The sequence below is a fragment of the Mustela erminea genome, chromosome 17 (assembly GCF_009829155.1).
Source record: "Mustela erminea isolate mMusErm1 chromosome 17, mMusErm1.Pri, whole genome shotgun sequence".
NCBI classification, from domain to species: domain Eukaryota; kingdom Metazoa; phylum Chordata; class Mammalia; order Carnivora; family Mustelidae; genus Mustela; species Mustela erminea.
In genome coordinates this window covers 70,500,864-70,527,326 of record NC_045630.1, presented here as the reverse complement: position 1 = coordinate 70,527,326, position 26,463 = coordinate 70,500,864, and the positions used below count along the sequence as shown (strand labels likewise).

The 26,463-nt window shown below is 55.7% G+C and overlaps 1 protein-coding gene across 1 annotated transcript in view; it reads left to right on the top strand.

The window, feature by feature from the left end:
- The window catches only part of INTS3 (integrator complex subunit 3), a 39,020-nt gene extending 12,753 nt beyond the window's left edge, over nucleotides 1-26,267 (top strand). Inside the window, exons 4-30 of the mRNA XM_032317183.1 lie at nucleotides 3,891-4,004; nucleotides 4,185-4,269; nucleotides 5,775-5,841; nucleotides 8,163-8,307; nucleotides 9,157-9,286; nucleotides 10,534-10,631; nucleotides 13,051-13,242; nucleotides 14,120-14,207; nucleotides 14,868-14,947; nucleotides 15,323-15,414; nucleotides 15,713-15,819; nucleotides 16,465-16,584; nucleotides 16,885-17,014; nucleotides 17,421-17,475; nucleotides 17,652-17,755; nucleotides 18,714-18,758; nucleotides 18,949-19,068; nucleotides 20,963-21,116; nucleotides 22,116-22,184; nucleotides 22,891-22,966; nucleotides 23,328-23,441; nucleotides 23,774-23,822; nucleotides 24,676-24,843; nucleotides 25,236-25,336; nucleotides 25,448-25,520; nucleotides 25,607-25,763; nucleotides 25,848-26,267. Coding sequence (XP_032173074.1) covers nucleotides 3,891-4,004; nucleotides 4,185-4,269; nucleotides 5,775-5,841; nucleotides 8,163-8,307; nucleotides 9,157-9,286; nucleotides 10,534-10,631; nucleotides 13,051-13,242; nucleotides 14,120-14,207; nucleotides 14,868-14,947; nucleotides 15,323-15,414; nucleotides 15,713-15,819; nucleotides 16,465-16,584; nucleotides 16,885-17,014; nucleotides 17,421-17,475; nucleotides 17,652-17,755; nucleotides 18,714-18,758; nucleotides 18,949-19,068; nucleotides 20,963-21,116; nucleotides 22,116-22,184; nucleotides 22,891-22,966; nucleotides 23,328-23,441; nucleotides 23,774-23,822; nucleotides 24,676-24,843; nucleotides 25,236-25,336; nucleotides 25,448-25,520; nucleotides 25,607-25,763; nucleotides 25,848-25,925 — 2,811 coding nt within the window. The 3' untranslated portion in view covers nucleotides 25,926-26,267. The remainder of the gene's footprint in view (nucleotides 1-3,890; nucleotides 4,005-4,184; nucleotides 4,270-5,774; nucleotides 5,842-8,162; nucleotides 8,308-9,156; nucleotides 9,287-10,533; nucleotides 10,632-13,050; nucleotides 13,243-14,119; nucleotides 14,208-14,867; nucleotides 14,948-15,322; nucleotides 15,415-15,712; nucleotides 15,820-16,464; nucleotides 16,585-16,884; nucleotides 17,015-17,420; nucleotides 17,476-17,651; nucleotides 17,756-18,713; nucleotides 18,759-18,948; nucleotides 19,069-20,962; nucleotides 21,117-22,115; nucleotides 22,185-22,890; nucleotides 22,967-23,327; nucleotides 23,442-23,773; nucleotides 23,823-24,675; nucleotides 24,844-25,235; nucleotides 25,337-25,447; nucleotides 25,521-25,606; nucleotides 25,764-25,847) is intronic.
- Nucleotides 26,268-26,463: the final 196 nt, after the last annotated feature.

Below are 26,463 nucleotides of genomic sequence, written 5' to 3'. Positions count from 1 at the left end.
ATCGTCTGTTCAGGGAGAATCAGGAAAATCATCCCCAGGGCCAAGGACAGGATGGCCATGCCCCCTCTGGCATTGAGTTCACCTCAGGGGAAGATTTGTGGCAACCTGAGGAGTTTGCGGTCCTCTGGTGCCGGCTGCGGTAGTGTCCGGGGTGAGGGTAGGAGGTAGAACAGCTCACTGGTGCTCACTGGTCCTTAGGGTCCCAGGCCATTTCTGGGCTGGGACCTTGGTGCGTTACTTTGACATTTCATTTTCATACTGGATTTATCACCAAGATTCCTTGAAGACAAATGAATGTCTCAAATTTGGAGCTTCCAATCTAGCCACTCTATTTAAAAGAAATGGTTGGATGGGGCGCCCAGGTGGCTCCATCATTAAGTGTCCACCTTCGGCTCAGGTCATGATCCCAGGTCCTGGGATGGAGCCCAGCATTGGACTCCTGCTCAATGGGAAGTCTGCTTCTCCCTCTCCCACTCCCCCTGCCTGTGTTCCCTCTCTCATTGTCTCTCTCTGTCAAATAAATAAATAAATAGTTGGCAAAGACTTTTATAAATAAAGTTAATATCTCATGTAGTCACCTTAGTGCAGATATGTGTATCCTGCTGGGTTGGCTTGTTTATGGTGGGATCTTCGTCAGCTGGGGTGAACCCCTAACCCTCGTGAAGGAGGCAGAGGGTGCATGGTGTTTCTAGGTCTTTGTCTAGCCTGCCAGTGAAAGGTCATAGCGCTCTCCAGTGCAAAGGCTTAGGAAGTCACAAATTTGGCCATGTAGGCGTGGCAGGGTACTAGAACGTGGCAGCATACTAGGTATTTATTTGACAGGGAGATACACGGCGAGAGAGGGATCACAAGCAGGGGGAGTGGCAGAGGGAGAAGCAGGTTTCCCACTAAGCAGGGAGCCCCTGGTGTGGCTCAATCCCAGGACCTTGGGATCCTGACCTGAGCTGAAGGCAGCCACCTAATGACTGAGCCCCCCAGGCGCCCTGGCACTTTGTCTTTTTAACCTGGGACAGCCCCATGAGGGTGGCCCAGGCCCTTCCTTTCCTTGGACCTCATAGCTGGTTGACCCCTGCACCAGGATTGTGTTCACACACGAGCTGTTTCCAAGTAAATCCCTCCCCGGAGTGTATAAGGCGGACAGGCCCCTGTCAGGGCTCTTCAGACAAAGCAGTGGAGTTGGGGGTTCGGAGGACAACTGAGGGTTAAGCTCCTGAGCATCTGGCTGGTGGTAACTCTTTGAGAGACTTTGAGCCAAGTCAGAGTATGGGGAGGATTAGTGACCTGTCTCTGAGGGGCTTTGATCCTTCTCCATAAAAGGGTGATTGATTCTCTTATGTCCTTCTGTCCTGCAGAAGGTTCAGGTAGGAGTTACTGGTAAAGACGGATTCTGGTGCATTGTTTTAGGCTTCGGCTTAAAACAAGGGAAGTGTTTAAGAGTTTGTTCGGGGTTGACTCTGTGTCTGGACCAGAAACCACAGGGCAGAGCAGAACTTCTCGGCCGAGAGCACTGGTGGACGTGGGACGAGTCCTGAGCACATTACAACCCGCTCTGGGAAAGCAGGAGCTGGAGAGCCTCCGCCTGCGCCGCGGGCAGGTTCAGACGCCTGCAGCCAGCTCTCTAGGACTTGGCGGTGGTGCAGGGGTGGGTTGGCTGTGAGCCCTCAGTGAAGGACAAAAGCAGGCTGGGTTTTGGGGGAGAGTGAAACAGCGGGGTGGGTTTTGTTCTAGTTGTACCGTCTTAACTTTCGTCTGCTGTCTTGGCAGCTCTTGTATTTATGGTTTTTGAGTTTATTTCTGTTTGATGTCTGAGCTGAGTAGTTGGGAGCAGGCCGTTTGGGGGCCATGGGGCTATAGGAGGCCAAGTGGCCAGGCTCTAGCAGTTAGAGGAAAGGACAAGGTCGAGCATCAGTGAGAAGGTCCCTTTTCATCGAAGAGTCAAGGACCCAGCCTTGGGAGTTGTTGATCACAAAGGTAGGTCGGAGGCTGCGTGGGCCCAGGCTGGAGAATCGCGCCTGCCAGCAGTTGGGGCAGAAGCACTAGCTCCCTGCCATCCAGCCACCTTTCCTTTTGAGACTCTCTGCTTCTCTTCAGTGGTCCCCACTGAGTTGTTTGGTTTAGTTGTTTTTTCCCCACCTACTTCTCTTTCAAGCCACTCAGAAAACTGGCACAGAGGTTGGGGAGGCAACTGGCGGCATCAGGATGCGGTCCCTGGTGCTGAGCTGCGTGTTAGCTGCACTGTGGCACGTGGGATTCGGCAGACCCATCTCTGCTCTCCTCTGTGTCTCCTGAGAGACCTGTCCTCTTTCCCTGTCCGGGGTCTATTCTGCATTTCTGCTTCTGATTGAACAGACAGGGCTCCTCTCTGGTGAGTCTGGTCTCTGTCTTTGTCCTGACATAGATTTTCCATCTGCCTCTGCCCCCTCCTCTTCTCTGCACCCCCTTCCCTGCCTGTCCTGTAAGTCAGACCTCCAGAGGAGGCTCCAGGGCTGAACCCCGGTTTACTGACTGGCTTGTCGGCAGTGGTTCCCCGGGCAGCCCTACACATCCCTTACTCTCTCGCTTATACCTTTTGATCTCAGATGGAGTCAGAGGAGAATTGAATCCTCCTTTGGGTATGAAGAGTTCGCGGCCTGTGAGGGATCTCTGAGTGTTGGTGTTTTTATCAGATCACACATTTGACTTAGGGCAGTAGAGGCAAGAGAAAGTAACAGTAGTTAACCTCTCAGGAGCCCCTCCTCACCCCCAGGCCAGAGAGTAGGAGCACTTTTCTTCGAAGGCTGAGGAGGAAAGCAGGGGTATGGTCTATCAAAGCCCCCTTGCACCGCCCCCTCGCTCCCTGGCAGCCACTTCTTCTTGCCGCTGTTCGTGGTGCTGGTGCGGAGGTGTTAGGAGCATGGAGTCTGGAACAGGACCACCTGAACTTGGGTTCTGGTTCTTCCTACCTCTTCAGTGACCTGGGCCGAGTTACTTACCCTCTCAGCCCTGTTGCTTCATCTGTAGGAATAAAGCAGCAGTGCCTGTACCTATTTCAGAGGGTGGTTGTGGGGTTCAAGGGCGGCCACGTGTGCTGGCCTGACCCCAGGGCGTGTTGGCTTATCACAGGTGCTACTGTTGCTGCTGCCTTGGGTTTTCCCAGGCCGTGGGGTGACACGCACCTGCTTTTCCCCTTCGAGCGGAGACCCTGATAACATGGGCCTCCGCAGGCCAGTGAGGCCGCCGGACGCATTCCTCCAGAAGTCTAGTCTCTGGAGAGCCAGGGTGAGGGCCCTCTCAGGGGCAGGGGAGCAGGAGTGCTCCGAAAAGGTCGGCTTGCCGTCCCTCACCTCTTCCGGGGTTGGGTGTGCTTAAGGACCCCTGCTTTTTCAGGGCCTGGCGGAAGCAAAGGGCAGCCCAGAGAAAAGAAGAACCATGTTTAGTTAAGGAGGTTCAGTTTTGTCCTGCCCCTTCTTTCTGGGGCCTGGTCCCCAGTCCACTTCCCTAATACTCCTAGCTCTTTGCTTCACCCGTCTGAGTCAGTACAGGTCTGAGAACCTCTTTGGGGTCCTTTCTGGTCTGTCAGCCAGATCCATTCTGCAGTGACCTTCCCAACAGGTGGAAGGCAGACGGGCTCCACCTGGGTCTGCTCCATTTGTGACATGAAACATTGCAGCACTTTTTCAGGAGGGAGGTAGGGGAACGAGGCGGCTTTCTTAGCAGGCTTTTCTGCCTTCTTAGAGAGTAGCTCCGTTTCTTCTCTCCACCCTGTGTGACAGGGCCAGGGGTGGGTTTGGGATGGAGGAGCCCTGTAGAAGGTCTTTCACTGATGTCATTTGAGTCCCGTGGGTGGCATTTACGAGGAAGGGGAGCCTGTCCTCCGTTGGCCAGCTGCTCACGAGTCTTCCTTCTCACAGTGCTACCGGGACTTGGCTCTGGTGAGTCGTGACGGCATGAATATTGTCCTGAATAAGATCAACCAGATACTCATGGAGAAGTACCTGAAGTTGCAGGATACCTGCCGTACTCAGGTGAGGCCAGGAGAAGGGAGGTTCAGCTCAGAGACAGACTAGACGATGGGCTCTGTCTCCTCCAGGGAAGGGAGGGAGAAATCGGAGGTAACACAGCCCTGCCTTTGTACACCTAAACGGCGATGTGGACTCACCCTCACTCAGAGACCCTTCTCTTCACCTGCCTCCTCTCTCTTCCAGTTGGTGTGGTTGGTGCGGGAACTGGTGAAGAGCGGGGTCCTGGGGGCCGATGGCGTCTGCATGACGTTCATGAAGCAGATTGCCGGTGAGTTTGGGGACAGGCGCATGAAGAAGAGAGGACGGCGCCCGGAGGCTAGATGCGGGCAGCGGAGAAGGGTTAAGTGCCTGGGCGTCTCCATTCCTGGGTTGCCCCTCGACTCTTTCCTTCTGGAACAGGCTTCTTCTGGGAAAAAGAAATGGAAAACTCACATGGGGTCTTTTGAGGCAGTACATCTGCCTTGTTCACCTTTCTGCCAAATGGGGCCTGACGTAGAACAGTTGGCCTCTTTTAACCAGTCCTCACTCTGGGGTTTCATGGCGTGTTGGATCTGGAAGGATCCAGAAGGAATGGGAAGAGAAGTGAGGGCAGATCATTTGTTCCCATTACATTATGCTTCCAGAAACCCAACATCTTCCTGGGCCCCACCCCAGGTTCTGAACACTTGCTTTCAAATATTTATGACATCTGATGGGAGCCGGTTTGAGAGAGGGACTGTGTCACAGAAGAGACCCTGACATTTAGGTTTTGTTATCTCCTTGGCACCAGCGACATCTGTCTGAGCCTCAGATATCCAAGAGGCCTGCCTGTACTACCTCTTCTTTTTTTTTTTTTTTAAAGATTTTTTATTTGTCAGAGAGAGAGAGAGAGGGAGAGAGAGCGAACACAGACAGAGGCAGAGGGAGAAGCAGACTCCCTGCCAAGCAAGGAGCCTGATGTGGGACTCGATCCCAGGACGCTGGGATCATGACCCGAGCCGAAGGCAGCTGCTTAACCCACTGAGCCACCCAGGCGCCCCTGTACGGCCTCTTCTGCTCCCAAGAACACATGTGTCTGTTTAAAACTGGCTGCTTCGCCGTCTCCCTGTTCCCATCGGTTCTCGGCTTCCTCTTGGGGATTCCTGGGACACGGGTGGTCCTGTTCTGATGTGCCTGACCCTCCGGACAGTGTGGACACTGACTGTTTAAATGAGGGCCGGAGAGCAGGTGCAGTGTCGTTCTGGCTCTTTTCCGCTTGGCATTTCCTCCCCAGTCGGGTCTGCGGGGTCCTCTGCTCGCGCTCACACTCCGTCTGGCATCGCCACACGTGCCTCCTGCCCCAGGGAGTGCCACCGCCGGCACGAAGACCAGGATACCTGGAAGCAGGCCAATTCATGAGCCTGACTTGGGATTTGAGTCACTCCAGTGCTGGAGGCCACCGTCACTGTCCCCTGCCCCGCAGGCCCTGTCTGAGATGTCCCCCGCTCTTGCAGCCAGGCCTTCTTCACGCCTGTCTCAGACGTTTCCTTTCCAGGGTCAGGGTATTCTTGCTCCCACCCCCGCTCTGTGGAAAAGTAGCAGCTCTGGTTTCTGGAAATACCGAGAATTTCCCTTCCTTTCTCTGAGGACACAAAAGGGAAACTCTAAAGCCTGACTGAACAGAAGGCAGTTTTTTGGAACCTCTGTAACAGGATAACAGGGATGGAGAAACAGGATGGCTGAAGAAATGTGTGGGATTAGCGGAGTCGCTAATCGGAGTCATTCCTCTTTTGTTTTCTTCCCCTTTGAAATCAGGTGGCGATGTTACTGCAAAAAATATCTGGTTGGCAGAGAGTGTCCTGGATATCTTGACGGAGCAGAGGTAGAGTCTGCAGTGACAGGAGCAAGTGTGGGTGTCGGGGTGTGAGGGCTGGCAGGTGGCCTGAGAACACCTGGGGCTCGGACGGGTGAGGTGGGGGAGGGAGAGGCAACCGAAGGAATGGATGCCATGATCTGGCCCAAAGGGATGAGGGTTGGGAAAAAAAGGCTTTGCTGAAATACTTCAGAGCCCGGGAAACGCTGGTTTCATCTGATAAGGGTTTATTTTCGATCCAGACCTCCTTGGAATGTTTATCTTTGGGGGGAGATGGGGAAGAATGAGCTCAGCAGAGTGGGACCAGCCAGTGGCCCCGGCCTGGCAGGTACCCCTTTTCTCCCTTCCGAGGCTCTCCAGCCAACCCCCAGACCCCTTTGCTGAAGCGGCGGGGGGCGCGTGGGAGGCCGAGGTAACTGGCCTGGGAATACAGCTCAGATCTGCACACTGGGTTTGGAGGCTGCAGTGGTAGAAGGCATAACGGGGTGCGTGGGGATTCTGGCTAATTCTTTCCCTTTCCTGTCGAAGTACAGGACCAGAGAGATCTGGTCCAGTGGCCGTGCTCTATGTTGCTTGACTTCGGAGTCGGTTTCTGTGCAAGGCCCCCACCGTAGTCAGATGTCTGAAAGGGCTGCAAGTGGCCATGTGTCCTGTGGTTCAGGACAGACCGCCTCCCTCCTTCCCACTGGCCCTGGGCCCTGGCCAAGCTGAGGCCTGGGTCAGGAGCCTCGCAGCACCACCTAGCGCCCAGGCACAGCTCGCTGCCACCGCACAACCTGGGAGATTGCAGCAGAGTCCGGCGGGTTCTCTGCCTTCCTGGTGTCCCGACGATGGGGTTCTCTGCCTTCCTGGTGTCCCGACGATGGTTTCACTTTCTCTCTCTCTCCGTCCCATGATGGTTTCACTTTCTCTCTCTCTGTGCTCACATCCCAGGACTCAGATGCACTCATCACCTCTGCTCACAGTCTTCCTGGAAACTCATTGTCCTCATTTGGGCAGTTAGTGTGGTCTCCGTGCATGTGTTAGATAACCGCCCTACCTTTTCTCCTGCCCTCCAAAAACTCAGGTCCTTTGGTGCACCTGAGTCCCTGGATCTTGGGGGCTGCCTTCCTGTACAGCCTCCCTCCCTCCCCCGCGTTTCTAGGGCCTCGGAGTTGATAGGGAGCGGGTGGGGGAGGGCCTCCTCTGTCCTTGGCTCCTGTGTTCGTTCTGTGAAAGGAAAAGACCAGGCTTTGAATTAGGTGGCTTGAGCACTTTTCCGGAATCAGGATGTTGCCCGGTTGGATTAATTAAACTTCTTGGCTCCTTGCTTTTCCAGCAGGGGCGCCAAGCCCTGCAGCTACTTGCTTGGGGGCGTGCCTCCCCATTCTGGTGCTTCGAGGCAGTACTCAGAGTTTTTGTCGTCTCTTCACTGTCTTTTCGGCTTTATTTTTATTTCTATTTTTGTTAAGATTTTACTTATTTATTTGAGATGGAGGGCACAAGAGCAGAGGGAGAAGCAGGCACCCTCCTGAGCAGGCAGCGGATGTGGGGCTCAAACCCAGAATTCCAGAATAGTGACCTACGCCAAAGGCAGACGCCCAGCCTGCTGAGCCACCCAGCACGCCCCCGGCCGACTCTGTTCACGGCAGCAGGGAATATACACAGTTCCTTCACTGCCCTCTTTCCCCCATGCAAGTTCTAAAACTCCTGGGAAGTTAGGCTTTGCCATCCCCAACCGTGTTTTTCTTTTCAGACTGTGGTTTAGGGCAGGTGCCTCATTGTCTGTGAGTGGAAGCAGTGGCCAGGAGGTCCAAGGAAAGGCGTGTAGCATGGTGGGCCTCTGACGATAGGCACAGTGGCAGGGCTGACACAGTGTGTCCTAAAACCTCCAGGGCCCTCAAAGGGTCTTACCCGCTGACGGTCCTCATGTGACACTGTAAGAACTGCTGACTTAGGGATGCCTCTAGAACCTCTCTCCTCTGCTCTCTGAGCTGGAGGAAGCTGTGGTGTGCTCTCCATCCCCGTCTCTCACACGGTGCTAGGCGGTGATGGGCGCTCAGCGCTTGAGCAGTGAACCAATGAGCAGTTGGTCAGTGGGAAAGAGAGGTTGCTTTCATCCGGTGCTTGTCTCTGTTGGGAGCCTGGAGGAGCAGTGGGAGATTGTCGCTCCCATAGGCCGTTGATGGTCCAAGAGAGGTAGTCAGCAGGCACTCAGGGAATCCAAGAGCCTCCTCCCAGTGCTAATCACCGGGCATCGCTGAGGCCCCAGAGCCGCACGTGGGAGTGAACAGGGAGCGTGAACGGGCCCGGGCAGAGCCCCAGTGCCAGGTGCCCCCCCCGTTCTGCAGGGAGTGGGTGCTGAAGAGCGGCATCCTCATCGCCATGGCTGTTTACACGTACCTCCGCCTCATTGTGGACCACCATGGGACCGCCCAGCTCCAGGCCCTGCGCCAGAAGGAGGTGGACTTCTGCCTCTCACTGCTGCGGGAACGGGTGAGTATGAAACCGGGCTGGGACACCTGTGTGAGTTCTGGCAGGTGACCTAGGCCAAGAGATGTCATTTTAGAGAGAGAGGTGGTTCGTTTGAGGCCTGGTGCTTTTTCATCATTCTGAGACAGAGGAAGGGGGGAGGTGGGGGGTCCTGGCAGAGTAGCCCGGCCTCCTAGAGGGGCTGCCTGTCGGGCTGGCATCCTAGGGGCTTCACGGGTCGATATCATAGACACTCCAGCACACCACAGACGGAAGCTGCCGCTGTTCTCTTGTCCTGCCAGCCTGCCCGCCTGCATCATGGCCATGGTCAGGTGGGCACTGTCCACTGCCAAATCTCCTGAGAGAGATCCCAGAGCTGTGGTCTCTACTCTGGTAGCCACTCCCCATATGTGGCCATTTAAATTAAAGTTAATTAAAATTAAACAAAATTTAAAAACTCAGTTCCTTAGTTGACTTAGCCACGTGTGGCTAACGGTGACCCTTTTGGACAGCACAGAAACGGAGATCGTTTCCGTTACCACAGACCGCTCTCTCGGACTGGGGGGTGGCTGGGGAAAGGTGTCTGGGGCTCAGCTTGCCTGTCCTGTCCTTTTGGAATGGTCTCTCTCGATCTGGGTCACAGCCGTTCGGGGAGTAGATTCGTGTGGAAGGTGCCCGGCTTCAGTCGTTCTTGGCAGCCTGTCCTTCTGAGGTCCGTCCCCAGCCTCCAGCTCTTCCCCTTTGGTTCCAGAAGAAACCCTCTTGTTCCTGGGACCCTCTTTCCTTCCTTCCCTAGAACGAGCTGCTCCTTGGTCCTCCCTGCCGCCGGTGAACAGTCTGTGTTTTCTTCTCTCCCTCCTCCTCCACATCCAGTTCATGGAGTGTTTGATGATTGGCCGGGACCTCGTGAGACTACTTCAGAACGTTGCTCGGATACCAGAGTTCGAGCTGCTTTGGAAAGATATTATCCACAACCCTCAGGCCTTAAGTCCTCAGTTCACAGGTAAGTACGAAGCCGGGCTCCCTGCCCTTGGGAGCTGGGAGGTCAGTGGATGTGTGCTGAATTCATACAGAGGGTAGGAGAGGCTTTGGCAGCCGGATGCAGAAAGCCTGGGACAGGGCAGGCCCTGCCAGGTATAGCTGCATGTGGCGACGGCAGAGTGGAGCATAATTCATGGGGCTCCCGACAGCCCCTGCTTGGCAGACCCCAGCTGCCATTGCTCCTAAGAAAAACTGATCCGGGGCTATGGACCTCCCCTGCAACTCTTAGGCTTGGGAGGTGATGACCCACTTCTTAGCCTCACTGAGGCCAGCAGGGGAGTCAGAGGTCAGCTCGTGAGACTGAGTCAGTGGAGGAGCTGGGATTAGCCTTGGGAGAGAATGCTTCTCCCGGGGAGCAGTCTTGCCTCTGAGTTCGAAGGATCCAACTTAGCCGAATTCTCTTCAGGGGAGGGAGTCTCCGTGTGCCTCTCCCTGACAATGTCCTTCTGACAGCTCTTTCCCCTTCTCGGGGTCCCCACCCCACCTGTACGTGTGTATATGTAGATTCATGTGTGTGCCTGTACACGGGTATGCACATGGAAGCAGCTTTCTGGGTCCTGGAGAGTCAGGAAGGAGAGGACAGGCCTGGTTCCCCCTTATGTCGTGTTGCTCTCATATTGCACATGTGTTGAGTTGTTTTAAGTGCTTACTGTGTGCTAGACACATGCTTGTTAACTCTTTTAATCCTCAGGTCAACCCTATAAAATGGGTATTTTACTTTCCATATTTACAGATGAAGAAAATGAGGTTCAAGGAGATTTAGTAATTTGCCCAAGGCCACACAGGTAGTGAGTGTCAGAGACAGGGTTTGGATCCGGGTCTGTCTGACTCTCGAGCCCGTGCCTTATACCGTAGCGCCGCACTGATCCCAGGACCCCGGGGTGGACCATCAGGAGCAGGAAGGGAGGCCAGGGTTTCACGTTTTCCCCCTAACTTTCCTACATGTTGCCAACTGGAATAATGTGAGTAGGGGGCTCCGGAGGGCCAGGAGCAGAAGAGAAGTAATATACCTGGGTCCTGGGGATGGGGTTGGCATATGCTGGAAGGAACCCCCGCTCGCATCTGGGCTTGGCCTGTCTTGGTCTTGTTGTTGGATTTCCCCAAGAGCAAGACCACTCGCCATCAGAACGTGGCCCGGGGTCCCCACCTGCCTCCATTCCTCGAGTCCTCAGGGTTCCCTCTTTCTCTTCCCTTACACACTTGGTTCAGGTATCCTGCAGCTTCTTCAGTCAAGAACATCCAGAAAATTCCTAGCATGTCGTCTGACCCCAGACATGGAGACTAAGCTCCTCTTCATGACCTCCCGGGTAAGCTAAGCTTTTGCAGCAGGAACAGAAGCTGCAGCTCGGCTGAGCTTCTCTCCAAGTGCAGACCAGCAGAGTGGTCAGGTGGGGGCCCAGTCTGCCTGGCACCGGGCAGGATGCTGCAGTCTGGGAATACAGGGTTGAGTAAAAGACGTGCATCGAGCTCAAGCGCTTGTGAAGCTTTCCGCGTGTCTAAAACTGTCATTAAGCCAATAATCGTACACAAATTATGGAATTTGCAAGTGTGGAACATGCTCTAGAAGGGTAGAGTGTTTGTTCTGGGAAGGCCCCTGTTCCTCTGGCTGCACATGAACTCTGGCCTGCTGGTTTCCACACGTGGCTGAGTTACGGCAGAGTTGCTTGAGCGGTGTGAGTGACGGCAGAGTTGCTTGAGCGGTGTGTGAATACATCTTCCAGATGTATTTCTCCCAGATCCTAGTCTCCCAGAGAACCTGCTTGAGGAATCTGTGTTTTTAACAGAGTTTCCAGGCAATGGCAGTTCTACTGCCAGTCTGGGGTTGGGAAGCCACTGGCCTAGACCACTTTTGTTCTCCCGAGTCATCCAGGAGAGCCGTCCAGATCGGCACTCCCCCGGGTGGTAGCTGCTAGCCAGGGGTTGTGATTGAAAGTAGTTCAAGCTTCGTTGGTGGAGCGTGGGGCTCTTCATTCGGGGTCATGAGTTGAAGCCCCACTTTGGATGTAGAGATGATTTAGGAAAATCTTTTTTTTTTTTTTTTTTTAAAGATTTTATTTATTTATTTGACAGACAGAGATGATAAGCAGGCAGAGAAGTAGGCAGAGAGAGAGTCGGAAGCAGGCTCCCTCCTGAGCAGAGAGCCCGATGTGGGGCTTGATCCCAGGACCCTGGGATCATGACCTGAGCCGAAGGCAGAGGCTTTAACCCACTGAGCCACCCAGGCGCCCCTCTTTTTTTTTTTTTTTAAGATTTTATTTATTTATTTGATAGACCAAGATCACAAGTAGGCAGAGAGGCAGGCAGAGAGAGAGGGGAGAAGCAGGCTCCCTGCTAAGTAGGGAGCCACCCAGGCGCTCCGATTTAGGAAAATCTTAAAAAAAAAAAAATGGGGATGGGGGGCCCCTGGGTGGCTCAGTCAGTGAAGCGTCTGCCGTCGGCTCAGGTCATGATCCCAGGGGCCTGAGATCGAGCTGCATGTCGGGCTCCCTGCTCACAGGGAAGCCTGCTCCTCCCTCTGCCTGCACCTCCCTGTGCTTGTGCTCACTCACTTGCTCTCTAACAAACCAGTAAAATCTTTTTTTTTTTTTTTTTTTTTTTTAAAGATTTTATTTATTAATTTGACAGAGAGAAATTACAAGTAGACGGAGAGGCAGCCAGAGAGAGAGAGAGAGGGAAGCAGGCTCTCTGCTGAGCAGAGAGCCCGATGCGGGACTCGATCCCAGGACTCTGAGGTCATGACCTGAGCCGAAGGCAGCGGCTTAACCCACTGAGCCACCCAGGCGCCCAAACCAGTAAAATCTTAAAAAAATTTTTTTAAATAACTAAAGTCACTAAAGCTCCGTAGAATTAAAAATTCAGTATCTCAGCTGTGTGAGCTGTTTTAAGTGCTCAGGAGGCGCCAACGTTGCAGAAAGTTCTACTAGATGATGTTGATCTGGACGTATCTTTCTTTTCTTTTTTATACTGTATTTATTTAGAGAGAGTGTTCACTCGTGAGAGAGAGCCTGATCAGGGTTTGAGGGGCAGAGGGAGAGGGGGAAGCAGACTCCCCACTGAGCAGGTGCCAGATTTGGGGCTCGATCCTGGGGCTCCCAGATCATGACCTGAGCCGAAGGCAGGTGCTTCACCGACTGAGCCACCCAGGCGCCCCTGTATCTTTGTTTTTATTCTTTCTACTCTGTTTTGGTTGAACTTGGGGAATAAAAGGGGAGAAAACCAGATTTCCTCTTAGTGTTGCTGTCGCACCGTTTTAGCATGAGGTCGGGGGAAGGAGTTGCTGCAGAAAGGTTTGGAGGGTCTGCACCGCGGGTTGCTGAGACAGAAGCGCTGAGTCAGTGTCCTGGGGCAAACAGGCTCTGCTCTCGTTGGCAAGGAACACTCCCTGTTGGATAAGAAAAGATGTTGCTTAGGACTGGAGCCTTGGTGACCAGAACAGGAGAAGGGAGCCAGGACTGGGCTGCAGCTTGGGGGAAGCGTTCAGGACATCAGGCGGGTGGCGGGAACGAAGGCGGCTGGGAAGAGGTGAGTGAGGAGGAGTCTCGGCACGTCTCTCAGTCCCGGGAGATTTCAGTCAGGACGTCTCCCCAGAGGAGAACGTGAGTTAGTGCTGAACGGAGGGAAGAGACTGAGGTCTGGGTCGAGCCCAGTGTTGAATGGCGCTCATTTCCGTCTGCCCGGAAAGCCCAGGCTTCTTCCGAGTTTCTCTCCAGTTCCCCCTTCCTCCAGGTGCGGTTCGGTCAACAGAAGCGTTACCAGGATTGGTTCCAGCGCCAGTACCTGTCCACCCCAGACAGTCAGTCTCTGCGCTGTGACCTCATTCGCTACATCTGTGGGGTCGTCCACCCGTCCAATGAAGTGCTGAGTTCCGATATCTTGCCCCGATGGGCCATCATCGGCTGGCTCCTGACAACGTGCACGGTGAGGGCTGGGCCGTGCTGCGGAGGCCCTCGGGCGGCGAAGGGTCCCCTTCCTTGAGTTCCTGTTTCCAGGCTTCTTCCCGACTCGCTGGGCCTCCTGACCCCGCAGGCCCTGCTTCACTTTGTTCTCCGTCCGAGTCTCTCATGGCTGACCGCGCTCTTACTCCCCGTCTGGGGCTGGGGTTGGATGCGTCCGTCTCTGCCTTTACTGCCGGTCCTCAAGCCCAGATTTCTCGGGCCTCCCGTCTTTCCTTTTGGTTTTCAGAGCCATGTATGGTTATTGCTTGGAACGGCTCCTTCCTCAGATTCAGGGCTTGTGTTCCTTAGACCCTCGCTGGGCAGCCTTTTGGCATCAGCTTTGGATACTAAATGCAGATGCAGGGACTCCATGGCTCAGCCGCATCTTTCCCAGCATTTTTCTCCCTGTTCCTTGGGTGGGAAACTCCACATTGTCTGCTCTCCGGCTCCTAGTTGCCTTTTGACCTCCCCTGTCTGACTGGGTCCTTGGAATGTGCCGATTCAGACACAAAAACAGGCTGTTTCTGGGGGGTCTTTCAGTCAGGAATGTGCAGGGGAGCCCAGCAAGGACAGTCCAGGGCCTGGTCTGAGTGAGTGTCAACCAGGCCCCTGGCTCCTTTTCTAGGATCAGGGATGTGTGCTGCTGGATGTATGAGAACCCAGGTCAATCCCTGGCCCCTTGGTCAGTGAGAACATGGCCACTCAGACTCGTGTGCCCCGCACCCCTGGGGAGTTCACCTGTCTCACTAGGAAGTGAGTTTATCTCATAGATGGGCAGTTGTGGGGGCCCTGGAGTCTGCCTTGAGCTTCTGCAGGGAGCTGGTGGATGAGGTCAGCCATCCCTTCTTACTGTCTTTCAGTCCAACGTCGCTGCCTCCAACGCCAAGCTGGCTCTGTTCTACGACTGGCTGTTCTTCAGCCCAGACAAGGACAGCATTATGAACATAGGTACGTGACCAGGACCACCTTCTGAGCCCCCTCCTAGCCTTGGTGACAGTGGTCCAAAATCTCAGGGCAGCGTGGGGGGAGGCAGCTGATGTGAGGGCAGCTCCACTGTCACTTACCAGTGCTCCCTTGATGGAGAAGAAAGATTCCTTTCATGAGGCCAAATGCTCACTCCTCCACTTCTATTTTTTTTTTTTTAAGATTTTATTTATTTATTTGACAGAGATCACAAGCAGGCGGGGGGGGGAGGAGCAGGCTCCCCACTGAGCAGAGAGCCCGATGCGGGGCTCGATCCCAGGACCCTGAGACCATGACCTGAGCCGAAGGCAGAGGCTTAACCCACTGAGCCACGCAGGCGTCCCCTCACTCCCCCCACTTCTGCCCTAGACCTTCTGCTTTGGCTTCCGGTGGGGGGCGCCTGGGCACAGGACTGTACCTTGCCTTGCTTTTCCTCTCCTGTCCTCTCTGTCCTCCAAGCTTCATGCTGGGGACAAGGGAGATGAGGGCGCTGCGCTGTTCCGGGGTTGTCTGCTCAGTGGGAATGGGGGCATAAGAGGTAGGGATATAGCTTTCTCCCGAACCATTCATAAGCAGTGATACCTTGTTCCATGGAGCTGGGAACAGACTGTCTGATGTGGGGCCCTTTCATCCCGCTGTCCCCAGAACCGGCCATCCTGGTCATGCACCACTCCATGAAGCCACACCCAGCCATCACTGCCACACTCCTGGACTTCATGTGCCGCGTAAGTGTGCGTCCCCTCTACCGCACAGGCCTGCAGGTAGCTCTTCCCAGGGCCCTTCGTTGTGGGGGCAGCTGTGGTCGTACGTTCTACCCCACCAGGGTAAGGAATGCTCCCCTTCCAATTCCTGCCATCTCCTGTGGAATCTTTGCATGTCTTTCTTGACCTCAGGAATCATGGCTTAAGGTAGAATCTGGTCTCTCTGAGGAGTAGCCAGGTCTAGGAAGAATCAACCATTTCAGCAACCTGAAATTCCAGACGTTTCTGCACCCATACTCCCTAGTGTCTCCTGCTCAGAACTGAAGCAGCCTCTTCGCTCTGGCTCAGCAGAACATTCTGCGCTGTGTGTCATTGTTTGCTTCTCTTCTTCCCTTCCAGATCATTCCCAACTTCTACCCCCCACTGGAGGGCCATGTGCGACAGGGCGTGTTCTCCTCCCTCAACCACATCGTGGAGAAACGGGTCTTGGCGTAAGAACTTGACGCGTCTGTAAGCAGGGGGGAGGCGTTGTTTTCTCGTGTGTCACTAGGTCCGGCACATTCAGATACTGTCCTACCACTGCTGACCCTTTCTTCTTGATTGGTACAGAAAGTACTGGCTCTGCCTCAGACTGCTAAGAATATGTCCTCTTGATGCTCAGAGAAATTTCTGTCTTGCAGTCACATTCCAAGGATCTGAGTGTGGCCCAGCTCTATGGTTGGGGGTAGACCTGTCTCTCCAGCTGAAGGGAGGAGCTCTGATGCTGACCTTCATTCACGTTCCCCCCAGGCATTTGGCTCCCCTGTTTGACAACCCTAAATTGGATAAGGAGCTTCGGGCAATGCTGAGGGAGAAGTTTCCTGAGTTTTGCAGTTCGCCCAGCCCGCCGGTAGAAGGTACGGGCCCTCCCGTTCTGTCACCTGCTTGAGAAGAGGGATGGAGATACCACGTACGTCGTCCTGGGGCTGTTCTACCTCTGTGACTGTCCCCTTCAGGGTTTTGTTCCACACCTTCTCTTTAATGAGTTTTTGTGTTGTCTTCCTTGGTTCTCCCTCTCCCCGTCCTCTCCCCGACTTTTACTGACGTCTCTTGCTCCTCAGCTCCTGCGTCTTCCCTCAGGAGCCTCCCTGCCATAGGGAAGGCTTTCATGGGACGTGTGTCTGCCTCACTGTAACTTCATTCAACTCCTCTCTCTTCCCATCCCCAAGCCCCAAGCCCTCATGAGAGGTGGTCATGTTAGGTCTCAAGTCTTTCTCCCAGTTACACGCACACACACGCTTTTTTGTTTTGGAGTAAGGGTTAAACCAAGCAGAACTTCCCAACTTGGTTTTGAAGTGAAGAGCACTTGGGGCTGTCTTTGGTCTTACCTGTTTGCTGGTGCGAGCTAAGCACAGCAGGCATTTCCCGTGCCATTCTGTGAGGTGCTGTGAGGACACGACATCTGTCCTTCCAGGGTCTGTAGTCCACCTGCCTCCAGCCTAGAGAGTTAGGCATCTTAGGTCACAGGAGGCCATCACATGCCTTGTCTCTGTCCCCCCAAGTCAAACTTGAGGAGCCAGTTTCTGTGGAGATGGACAACCACATGTCCGACAAGGATGAGGGTTGCTATGACAACGCAGAGGCAGCCTTCAGTGACGACGAGGAGGACCTCAGCAGCAGAGGTGGGCCCAGCAGCGAGGGGGCTCCGGATGACATCAGCCCTAAGAGGACCAGGTGGAAGGAGCGGCTCTCTGTGGCTTCTCCGTCGCCTGGGCCCCCTGGCTTAGTTGCGTTAGTAGGATTCCTAGAGCCGACTCCTGGGCGCAGAGCCCTGCCCTCGGCCCCGAAGCAGTGGGGAGAGAAGGAGGAGGGGCCCCTGCCGTTGAGTGCTCCGCAGGCTGGGTGTTTGCGCACTGGCGCGTGGGGCTGTCCCTGCTGCTGGGGCCTGGGCCCGTGACCGCTTCCCTCAACACCCCCTTCAGGGAAGAAGAGAGAGTTCCGCTTCCACCCCATCAAGGAGACCGTGGTGGAGGAGCCAGTGGACATCACCCCTTATCTTGACCAGCTGGACGAGTCCCTGCGGGACAAAGTGCTCCAGCTGCAGAAGGGGAGGTGCGCGCCGCTCCCTTCCTCACCGTGGGAGGCTCAGCCCCAGGCTTGCTTCGCTCCCTGGGGGGTGCTGGGCGTATGGAGAGGGAGCAGAGGCCCCGTGCTGTGCCTTCTGCAGTTTGGGGGGTGCAGGCGGGGCAAGGGCAGCCTCAGTCCTCAGCACGTGGTTCTCCCCAGTACCTTCTGAGGGCTTGAGTCTCTGAGAACCAAAGCAGGGGGATGGGGGTTTCCCTTCTCCTAGGGCCTGTGCCCAGAGAGTAGCAAATTCTGCCCTAAAGCCTCCACAACCCAAGCCAGGGTTCCCACATAGGTCCTCTATTCTGTCCGTGCCTGAATGTGCTTTGCTGGGTGTGCCCTGCCCTCTGCTGTCACTACGTCCCTGAGATTTCCTCTCAACTCTGCACTACAGTGACACCGAGGCCCAGTGTGAGGTCATGCAGGAAATCGTGGACCAGGTCCTGGAGGTGAGGAGATCCTAGCCAGCGCAGGACTCGCCCGCCCAGCAGCTGACCCATCCCCCAGCTGCCCACCTCTGGTTAATCCTCGAGGTGGAAGCAGATGGAATTCAGGGGCTCTGGGTCCTGGGACGGGTTAAGGGTGGGGTCACGTGGTGATACCCGTCGCTTGTCTCACCACCCAGGAAGACTTTGACTCGGAGCAGCTGTCTGTGCTTGCTTCCTGCCTGCAGGAGCTCTTCAAGGCCCACTTTCGAGGGGAGGTGTTGCCTGAGGAGATCACCGAAGAGTAAGGCTTATCTTCCCTGACCCCTCTGCCCACCCAGTGGCTCCTGGGAGCCAGAAGTGTGGTCTTAGAGCCCTAGTCCAGGAGGCATCTTGCTGTAGACTTGAGAGGAATAATCTTCACTTGTTGTTTTATTTTCTTTTTTTATTATTTTATTTTCAAGCAATCTCTACACCCAACACAGGGCTTGAACTCAGACCCCGAGATCGGGAGTCACACACTCCACCGACTGAGCCAGCCATGCGCCCCTCTCTGTATTTGTTCTAATTCTCATGTGTGCTGATTCACTTAAGGATTCATTTTTGTCTGCCGAATGCAGAGCATGAGGCAGAGAGTAGCACCCCTTCCTGTGTGCCCAGTCTTTGCTGCTAGAGGTGGGATCAGACCCTCCCAGAAGGGCAGGAATCCCATTTTCTTCTTCTTTCTTTCTTATTAAGATTTTATTTTTATTTATTTATTTATTTAAAGATTTTTTTTTATTTTTATTTTTTTTAATTTATTTGACACAGAGATCACAAGTAGGCAGAGGAGCAGGTGGTGGGGGGGAGGGGGCACGCTCCCCGCTGAGCAGAGAGCCTGATGTGGGGGCTCCATCCCAGACCCTGAGATCATGACCAGAGCTGAAGGCAGAGACTCTAACCCACTGAGCCACCCAGTGGTGGCTCCTAAGATTTTATTCTTAAGCAATCTCTATACCCAGCTTGGGGGCTCGAACCCAGAACCCCAAGATCAAGAGTTGTGTGTTCCTCCAGCTGAGCCCAGGAATCTCATTTTCAGCGACAGTCACTACCTAGACTGTGGTATGTGTTGGGAATATGTCTTCTCCGTTACTCAGCCTCTGGGGCAGCAAGAAGGTGACCTCTTGTTTGGAAAGGAGCAGGCTGGCGTCTAGCCTCCGTATTGTCTGCCTGTAGTGCATTTTCTCCACTCGTGTGGACTCTTAGATGTGCCCCTCTTGCAGGTCCCTGGAGGAGTCTGTGGGAAAGCCTCTCTATTTGATATTTAGGTAAGGATCCAGCTGTAAGAGACACTGCTGGGCCATCCATCCCCATCTTGGCCGTCCTGTGCTGTCCAGGGGGAATGGGACCCTTTTTCCAGAAGGGAGGGACATGCAGGGGGCACAGACAGCTCCTCCCTCCAGAGGAGGGTCCGCCCTACATCCAGCTCTGCTCCCTTTCCCCCTTCCCCACCTCCAGGAACCTGTGTCAGATGCAGGAAGACAACAGCAGCTTCTCTCTGCTCCTGGATCTTCTCTCCGAGCTCTACCAGAAACAGCCCAAGATTGGCTACCACCTGCTGTACTACCTGCGGGCCAGGTGGGTATGGTCCCCAGAACCTCTCCTACGTATGCTGACTCTCCTGCCCTTGGCTGCCATCGCCTGGCCTTCTGTGTAGTGTTTTTTTGTGTTTTTTTTTTTTTTAACAACAGCTTTAAAACCATAATTCAGTGGTTTAAAGTACATTCCCAAAGTGATACAGTTGTTGCTGGTGGCTAATTTAGAACATTTTCATCACCGGCAAGAGAAACCATGTCCTAGGCAGCAGTCACCTTCCCATTGTCCCTTTCAGCCCACCCCTGTCGACCACGGCTCTGCTCTTTGTCTTTCCGGATTTACTTCCTCTGTTTATTCCGTATAAACGGAAGCGTACAACATATGGTTTCTCACGACTGACTGGCTTATGACACTTAGTGTCATGTCTTCAAGGGTCGTCCCTGCTGTCACTTGTGTCAGGACTTCTTTTTTTATGATCAAATACTCCTCCACTGTCTGGATGTACCACAGTTCGTTTCTCCGTTCACCCAGCGGTGGACATCTGATTCATTTCCACTTTTCTGTCTGTTGTGAAAAGAGCTGCTGTGAACATTCACATACAGATATTTACCTGGATGCAGGTATTCGATTTTCCCAGGTATATATACTTCAGGGTAAAATGCCGGTTGAACAGTAACTCTGTCTTTAACCCTGTGAGGAACTGCCGAACTACTTCACGGAGTCCCTGCGGCCCATTCCGTTTCATGGGCTTCCCAACCCCTGTGGCTGGCAGCTTTTCATTAGAGTCGTCCTAGTGGATGGTTTCTTTTGATCTGCATTGCGCTGATGGCTGGTGATACTGAGCGGCTCTTCATGTGCTTGTCATTGGCCATTGGTGTGTTTTCTTTGGAGAAATGTCTGTTCAGATCCTCTCCTATTTTTTTTTTTTTTTAAAGATTTTATTTATTTATTTTTGACAAAGAGATCACAAGTAGGCAGAGAGGCAGGCCGAGCAGAGAGCCCGATGCAGGCGGGGCTCGATCCCAGAACCCTGAGACCATGACCTGAGCCAGAGGCAGAAGCTTAACCCACTGAGCCACCCAGGCGCCTCTGTTCTATTTCATTTTGAGACTAATTTATTAGCACGAGAGTGTACACGGAGGGGACGAGCACAGGACAGGGAGAGAGAATCCTCAAGCAGATGCCATGCTGAGCACAGAGTGACACGGGGTTCGATCCCACTGCCCAGAGGTCACAACCTGAGCCCACACCCGGAGCCAGACGCCTCACCGACTGAGCCACCCAGGCGCCTCTCCTCTCCCTTACTTAATTGGAGTCATTCATCTTTTCATTGTTGATTCTTCAGTTTTGTTTTTATTCTGGATACAAGTCCCTCAAGAAACATGAGGTTTGCAGGTGTTTGCTCACGCTGTGGGTTATCTTCTCATACCCTCATGGAGCCCTTTGAAACACAGACGTTTTCCATTTTGGAAAATCCGGTCTGTTTTTTTCTCTGTCACTTGTGCCATGCTGTCACGGAGATTTTCTCCTGTGTTTTCTTCTGGGCATTGTGTGATTTCAGTCCTTCACTTTTAGGCCTGTGACCTGTTTTGGGTTGTTTTGTATGTGATGTAAGGTGGGGCTCCATGCCTTGTTGCCCTCATTGCTCAAAGCCCAGGAAGCGGGAGAGCCAGCTTTCTAGGCTAAGCTGAGCCCTCTCCTGTGTTCAGCTCTCACCCGTTAGCAGCGTCGGTAGCTGTGGTCAGCGCTGTTTGGGGCACTGCAGGAGGTGGGGGGAGAAACGTGTGTCGTCATTTCTCTAAGTCACCAAACTCTTGAGGAAGGCGAGGGGGAAGCATCGGGGCAGCAGAGGGGCTGCCGACGAGGGCCTGCTTCGGGGGAGGCTGAGGCTGGCCGCCAGGCTTGGCTGCCGGCTCAGGCCCTGCTGCTCTTGCAGCAAAGCTGCTGCTGGGAAGATGAACCTGTACGAGTCGTTTGCCCAGGCCACGCAGCTGGGTGATCTGCACACCTGCTTGATGATGGACATGAAGGCTTGCCAGGAAGACGACGTGCGGCTGCTGTGTCACCTCACACCCTCCATCTATACGGAGGTCAGTGTCTGACGGGATTCCGCTGGGACAGGGCTGCTGTGCAGGGCGGGCTCATGAGACTGCGCGTCTCTGCGTACAACCCCTGTTGGCCACGCCGGGCTTTTCTTTCCAGCACCACACCTGCCCATGGCCCTCCCTCCCCCATTAATGGTTAAAAAATGTCCAAGACCCCCCAGAGTTCCCAAGCTGTACTTTGTGGTGTGAGTTGGGGTCTGGGCTTCTACACCTGGCTTCTCAGCTTTGGCCCCATCCTCTGGACCCAGGACAGGCCCCCAGCCAAATCACGTTCACACATTGCGGGCCCTCTTGCCAGCTGACTGCTCACCCTTGGTTTCTCTAGTGGTTCCCAAAGACCAGGGCTTTGGTGGTGGAGACTCAACTTTCATTTCCCTCATCCACTTGTCTTCTCTAGGAACTGGGACATCAGAGGAGGTATCAACTCTTCCTCCTCTTGGTGAAAGTTCCCGGGAACAGGGAAATCAGGGTGTGGGGTGTGGGCATGACAGGAGGAACTGTGATCTCAGCCGGAAACTACGGCGGGGGGGCGAATGCATGTGCCCAGCACAGAGCAGTTTCCTCCTCTGCTTCCTCCCTGGTCAGCTGGCCTCCCCCGGCACGGGCCTGTCTCTTGTGCACCCCAGACTCTCTGTGCCTTCTCTTCCTCGGCTGAGGGTCAGCACAGATTGGACTTGTTGTCACTGCTGCCACACAGCCCTCACCAGTCAGGGCCAGTCCTCTTTGGCTCTGGCTCCCCATTGCTTTCCTGAGACACACACACTCCTCGTGCTGTGGGCACACAAAAAGCAGATTTGGGTTTTGGGAGAGTTAAAGTCCCAGCTTCACAGCTGTTGGATCTTTCTTTAGGTATTTGTGTTAGGAGCCCACGTCTGGCTAACCCAGCCGCCCCCCGAGCTTTTGGGAAGAAAGGGGAGCAGATTATGAGGTCCAAGTCAGGGATGCCCCCTGGACTCCTGCCCCAGCCTCCCTCTTTGTTGCCAGTTTCCAGATGAGACCTTGCGGAGTGGTGAGCTGCTGAACATGATCGTGGCTGTTATTGACTCTGCACAGGTGCGCAGGGCGCAGTCGTCCTGGGGGGCGGGGGGAGCTGCACCTGTGTGCACTTCAGGCCCGGGGGCTAGGAGAGAAGTGGGTCCCCACGGAGGCAGGTGAGGCTCGTGCTTTCATGGGTACTCCAGTTCCACACGGAGAGCGAGGAGGTGGGTTTCTTTTTTAGCTCTCCAGTGGCCGTCCCCTTGGCTCAGGATGAAAACGATCAGGCCATTGACTTTTCCGCCACGTAGAGGGCCCCGGGAGGCTGCAGCTTTGCCTGTGCGTTTTCTTGTGCCGCACTGCGGTCCCGTTTCTGATCCTCCTCTGCACTCACTCGCCTCACTGATGACAGAAGAGCCCTTCTTCCTCCTGCCCACACCTCTGTGTCAGAGCTCAGCCTCCTGGGGCCCCTCCCTCCTTCCCAGGCACAGGCTGGTGTGGGTTGGGGCCCAGAGGGGGGCCAGGTAGACAAGCTGCCCATTCTCCCTCTCTGTCAGGGCATGGAAACCACTTTAATGGTTTTCTCTAACTATTTTGCCCCAAACAAGCCTACACCTGTTCTTCACCAGCCCCATGTCCTTCAGAGACCTCCCCAAGCCTCTGAACTAGGTTTTCCCTTCCTCTGGGTTTTCCCCAACGTGGGCCCTCCTGCTTCTCCTCCCACACTGGCTTCCTGGCTTCTTTTAGAACCAATGGGTCTTGCCTTCTTCCTCCTCCTCCTCAGCTCCAGGAGCTGGTCTGCCACGTGATGATGGGGAACCTAGTTATGTTTCGAAAGGATTCTGTCCTCAACATACTCAGTAAGTGAGCAGACCCTGCGGGCTGCCCGGGGGAGCGGGGAGCGCCGTGTGGCTGCCCGAACGTTTTCTAGTAACAGCGGAGCTGGCTTGGGCTGAGAATGGGGTGGACGGTCGCTCTGCCCTGCCCCATGGTCTTGGGCAACGTCTCTGGTTCTGGTTCTTAAGCTCAGGGCTGGTGGGACTATAGACACATTGTGAAGGCTTTGAAAATGATGCTCTGTGCGGAAAGGGAGAGTATCTGTAGCCTTGGGGTCGGTATCCCCACCTGGGGCCACCCCGGCTTGCAGTGCTGCAGTCAGTGGCTCAGCCCTAGGTGTGTGTGAAGGAGCGCATGAGCACCCCCCTCCTCTGCCCCCTGCAGTCCAGAGCCTGGACTGGGAGACCTTTGAGCAGTACTGTGCCTGGCAGCTCTTCCTGGCCCACAACATCCCCCTGGAGACCATAATCCCCATCCTGCAGCACCTCAAATACAAAGGTGAGTCGGGCTCTGGGCGGGGAGAAAGGAGGGAAGGACAACCCCAGTCCCTCAGGGGCAAGGCTGAGGCCCCCGGCCTTCTGGATGAGCAGACCGGCCTTCTGGATGAGCAGACCGGCCTGCGGAGTCCAGAAGGCCAGGCTCCCTGCTGAGCCCTGCATGCAGGCCCACTCTGAGCATGAGCCGGGGCTCAGGCTGCTCAGAACTCTGTAGAAGCAAGGGATTGTTCCTGCTGACTCCTTGGGGAAGGCTGTGCTTGCTCCCTCGAGTGGCTGTTGGTGGGAGAGGGATCATTCTTCCTAGGATTTGACCAGCCTCTGCCCTCCCCGCAGAGCACCCAGAGGCCCTGTCTTGCCTGTTGCTTCAGCTCCGGAGAGAGAAGTGAGTTCTGCTGCCGGGGACTCTTGCTCCCAGTCCCAGTCCCAGTCCCAGCGTCCTGCAAATGGCTCTTGTCTGCTCCTCGAGGAGGCTGCCCAGGCTTTTTCTTACCGTAGACATCTGCTGATTCTGCCCTTCCCCTAAAATGATTTATAAACAAGCAGTTCCCCTGAGATCAGGGCTTCCTCTCGACTTTCCGCCCCTGCCCACCAGGAGCTGCCCTGGGAGGAGGGGTTGGGGGTGGGGACCTGACGTCCGGTTTCCTGCTCCCCACCCCTCCTGTGATGAGGCCACCGGGGCTAATGTCAGAGGAGACTGGGTCAGAGTACAGAGGTGCGGCCTGGAGGGGGAGCCGCCAGAGTCCCCTCTGCCCAACAGCCCTGGCATCTTCCCAACAGCCCGGATAAGTAGGGCAGCAGCTCTTGCCTTCCTGCCACCTCTTCTGCTCTCTTGCCCGAGAGACTAGAAGTGGCACAGAACATCCTAAAGGAAGTGAGCAGGTTGGGGGTTGTGGCTGGCCAGCCCCCCTCCCCTGCGCCTTCTTGGGCTAGATACTGTGCCTTTCACCTCCCTGGCCCATTTCCTGTCCGTTGTGGGCATGGCGGGAGAGTTTTGGTGAACTGCCTCCCCAGTATGCCGGCCTTCTACTGCTGCAGAACTGGCAGGGTCCCTTCTGACGAAACCAGCATCCCCAGGCCCAGGGGCAGGGGGCGTGAGAGATGGGAGGGGTTGGGGGGGTGAGAAAGGAGCAGGGAGGGGGCGTGAGAGCAGGAAGTGCAGCAATAGGGGGCTGAGGGTCGGGGAGTCGGTGGGAGAGAGCAGGGACCCTGAGGCCCTCCACCCCCTCCCGCCCCAGGCCCAGTGAGGAGATGGTGAAGATGGTGTTGAGCAGGCCGTGTCACCCGGACGACCAGTTCACCACCAGCATCCTGCGGCACTGGTGCATGAAGCACGACGAGCTGCTGGCCGAGCACATCAAGTCCCTGCTCATCAAGAACAACAGCCTCCCTCGCAAGAGGCAGAGGTGGGGGGTGGCGGGAGGGGAGACCTGGGGGGGGCACGGGAGAGTGAGAGGGGGAGCGGGAGGGGGAGCGGGAGAGGCGGGGCGGGGGGGGGGGTGGTGGATGCAGGCCCTGTGGAGGGCTGCCCACTGCCCACAGGCCGGCACCTGGGCGGTTCCTTCCCCGTGGTTAGCGGGTGACACCTAGCGGTCCCAAGCTGCGCGTTGCTCAGCGGGCTCTGGCCCCTTCCCTAGAGGCCAGCTGGTCTCTGTCCCCCCCCCCCCATCCCAGCCCCCACCCCCGCACCCGCTTTCCTCGCAAGCGCCGCCTTTGTCTTCAGGAGGGGCCCTGGTGGGAGGGCGACCCCAGCTCCCCGAGCCCTCCCCTCGGCCTCAGACTCTGGCTGTCCCTGCAGCCTGAGGAGCTCCAGCAGCAAGCTCGCCCAGCTGACCCTGGAGCAGATCCTGGAGCACTTGGACAACCTGCGCCTCAACCTGACCAACACCAAGCAGAACTGTAGGCGGCAGACCCTGGCGCAGAGCAGCCCTGGGCGGGGGCGGGAGGACCCAGTGACTTCCTGACCCCTCACTGTCCTTCCTTCCCCGCTCTCCCTCCTCCTCCCGCTAGTTTTTAGCCAAACCCCGATCCTCCAGGCGCTGCAGCACGTGCAGGCCAGCTGCGACGAGGCCCACAAGATGAAGTAAGGCGCTGGGAAGCCGCGGGAGGGCCCTCGCCTGCGGGACGGAGCACCCGGCGCAGTGTGCTGAGGCCGGCTCTCTCCCTCAGGTTCAGCGACCTCTTCTCCCTGGCCGAGGAGTATGAGGACTCGTCCACCAAGCCGCCCAAGAGCCGGAGAAAAGCAGCCCTGTCCAGCCCCCGCAGCCGAAAGAACGCGACACAGCCCCCCAATGCCGAGGAAGAGTCGGGCTCCAGCAGTGCCTCGGTGAGAGTCGCCGGAGCAGTGGGGCGGGCGCGGCTGGGACCTGTGGCTGCTCCAGCTAATGGCCGACGCCCCCATCTCTTCCAGGAGGAAGAAGACACAAAACCGAAGCCTACCAAGCGGAAACGGAAAGGGTCCTCTGCGGTGGGGTCTGACAGTGACTGAGGCCCCTGTGCTCCTCCATCCCACCCCCTGCCGGACTGCCCTCCCCTCCTTGGTGCGTCAGAGATCAGTAAGGGCCGGGGAGCTACACGGGGGACGCCCTCTCCCTCCGCCTGAGGCTCACCTGGTGCCCAAGGCTCGCCTGGCAGGAAGGATGAGCTGCCTCCTTCGGCTCAGCCTGCGAAGCTGTCATGCGGCCCCGGCCCCTGCTCCCTCCCATCCGGGGGCCTCTAGCTCCCTCACACTGCTGCTCCCACCGACTCAGGTCCCACGGAAGCCAGAGGCTGTGTGAAATCTGGGCTGGTGCAGGTCCTCAGCCCCCGCCCCTCCCCAGCCCCCCAAAGAGAAGAGAAATGGCAGACGGGGGCTTGCTGGTCAGAGAGGCCAGGATGGGAGTGAGGACAGTGTATGGACAGCCCTTCCCGGCTGCCCCATCTGGCCTTGATTCGCTCCTAACAGGCATTTTATAGTTGCTCTCCGTCCTCCGTGTGCAATGGGCATGTCCCCAGTGATGTCCCCGTGCCTACCTGTTCCTCCACAT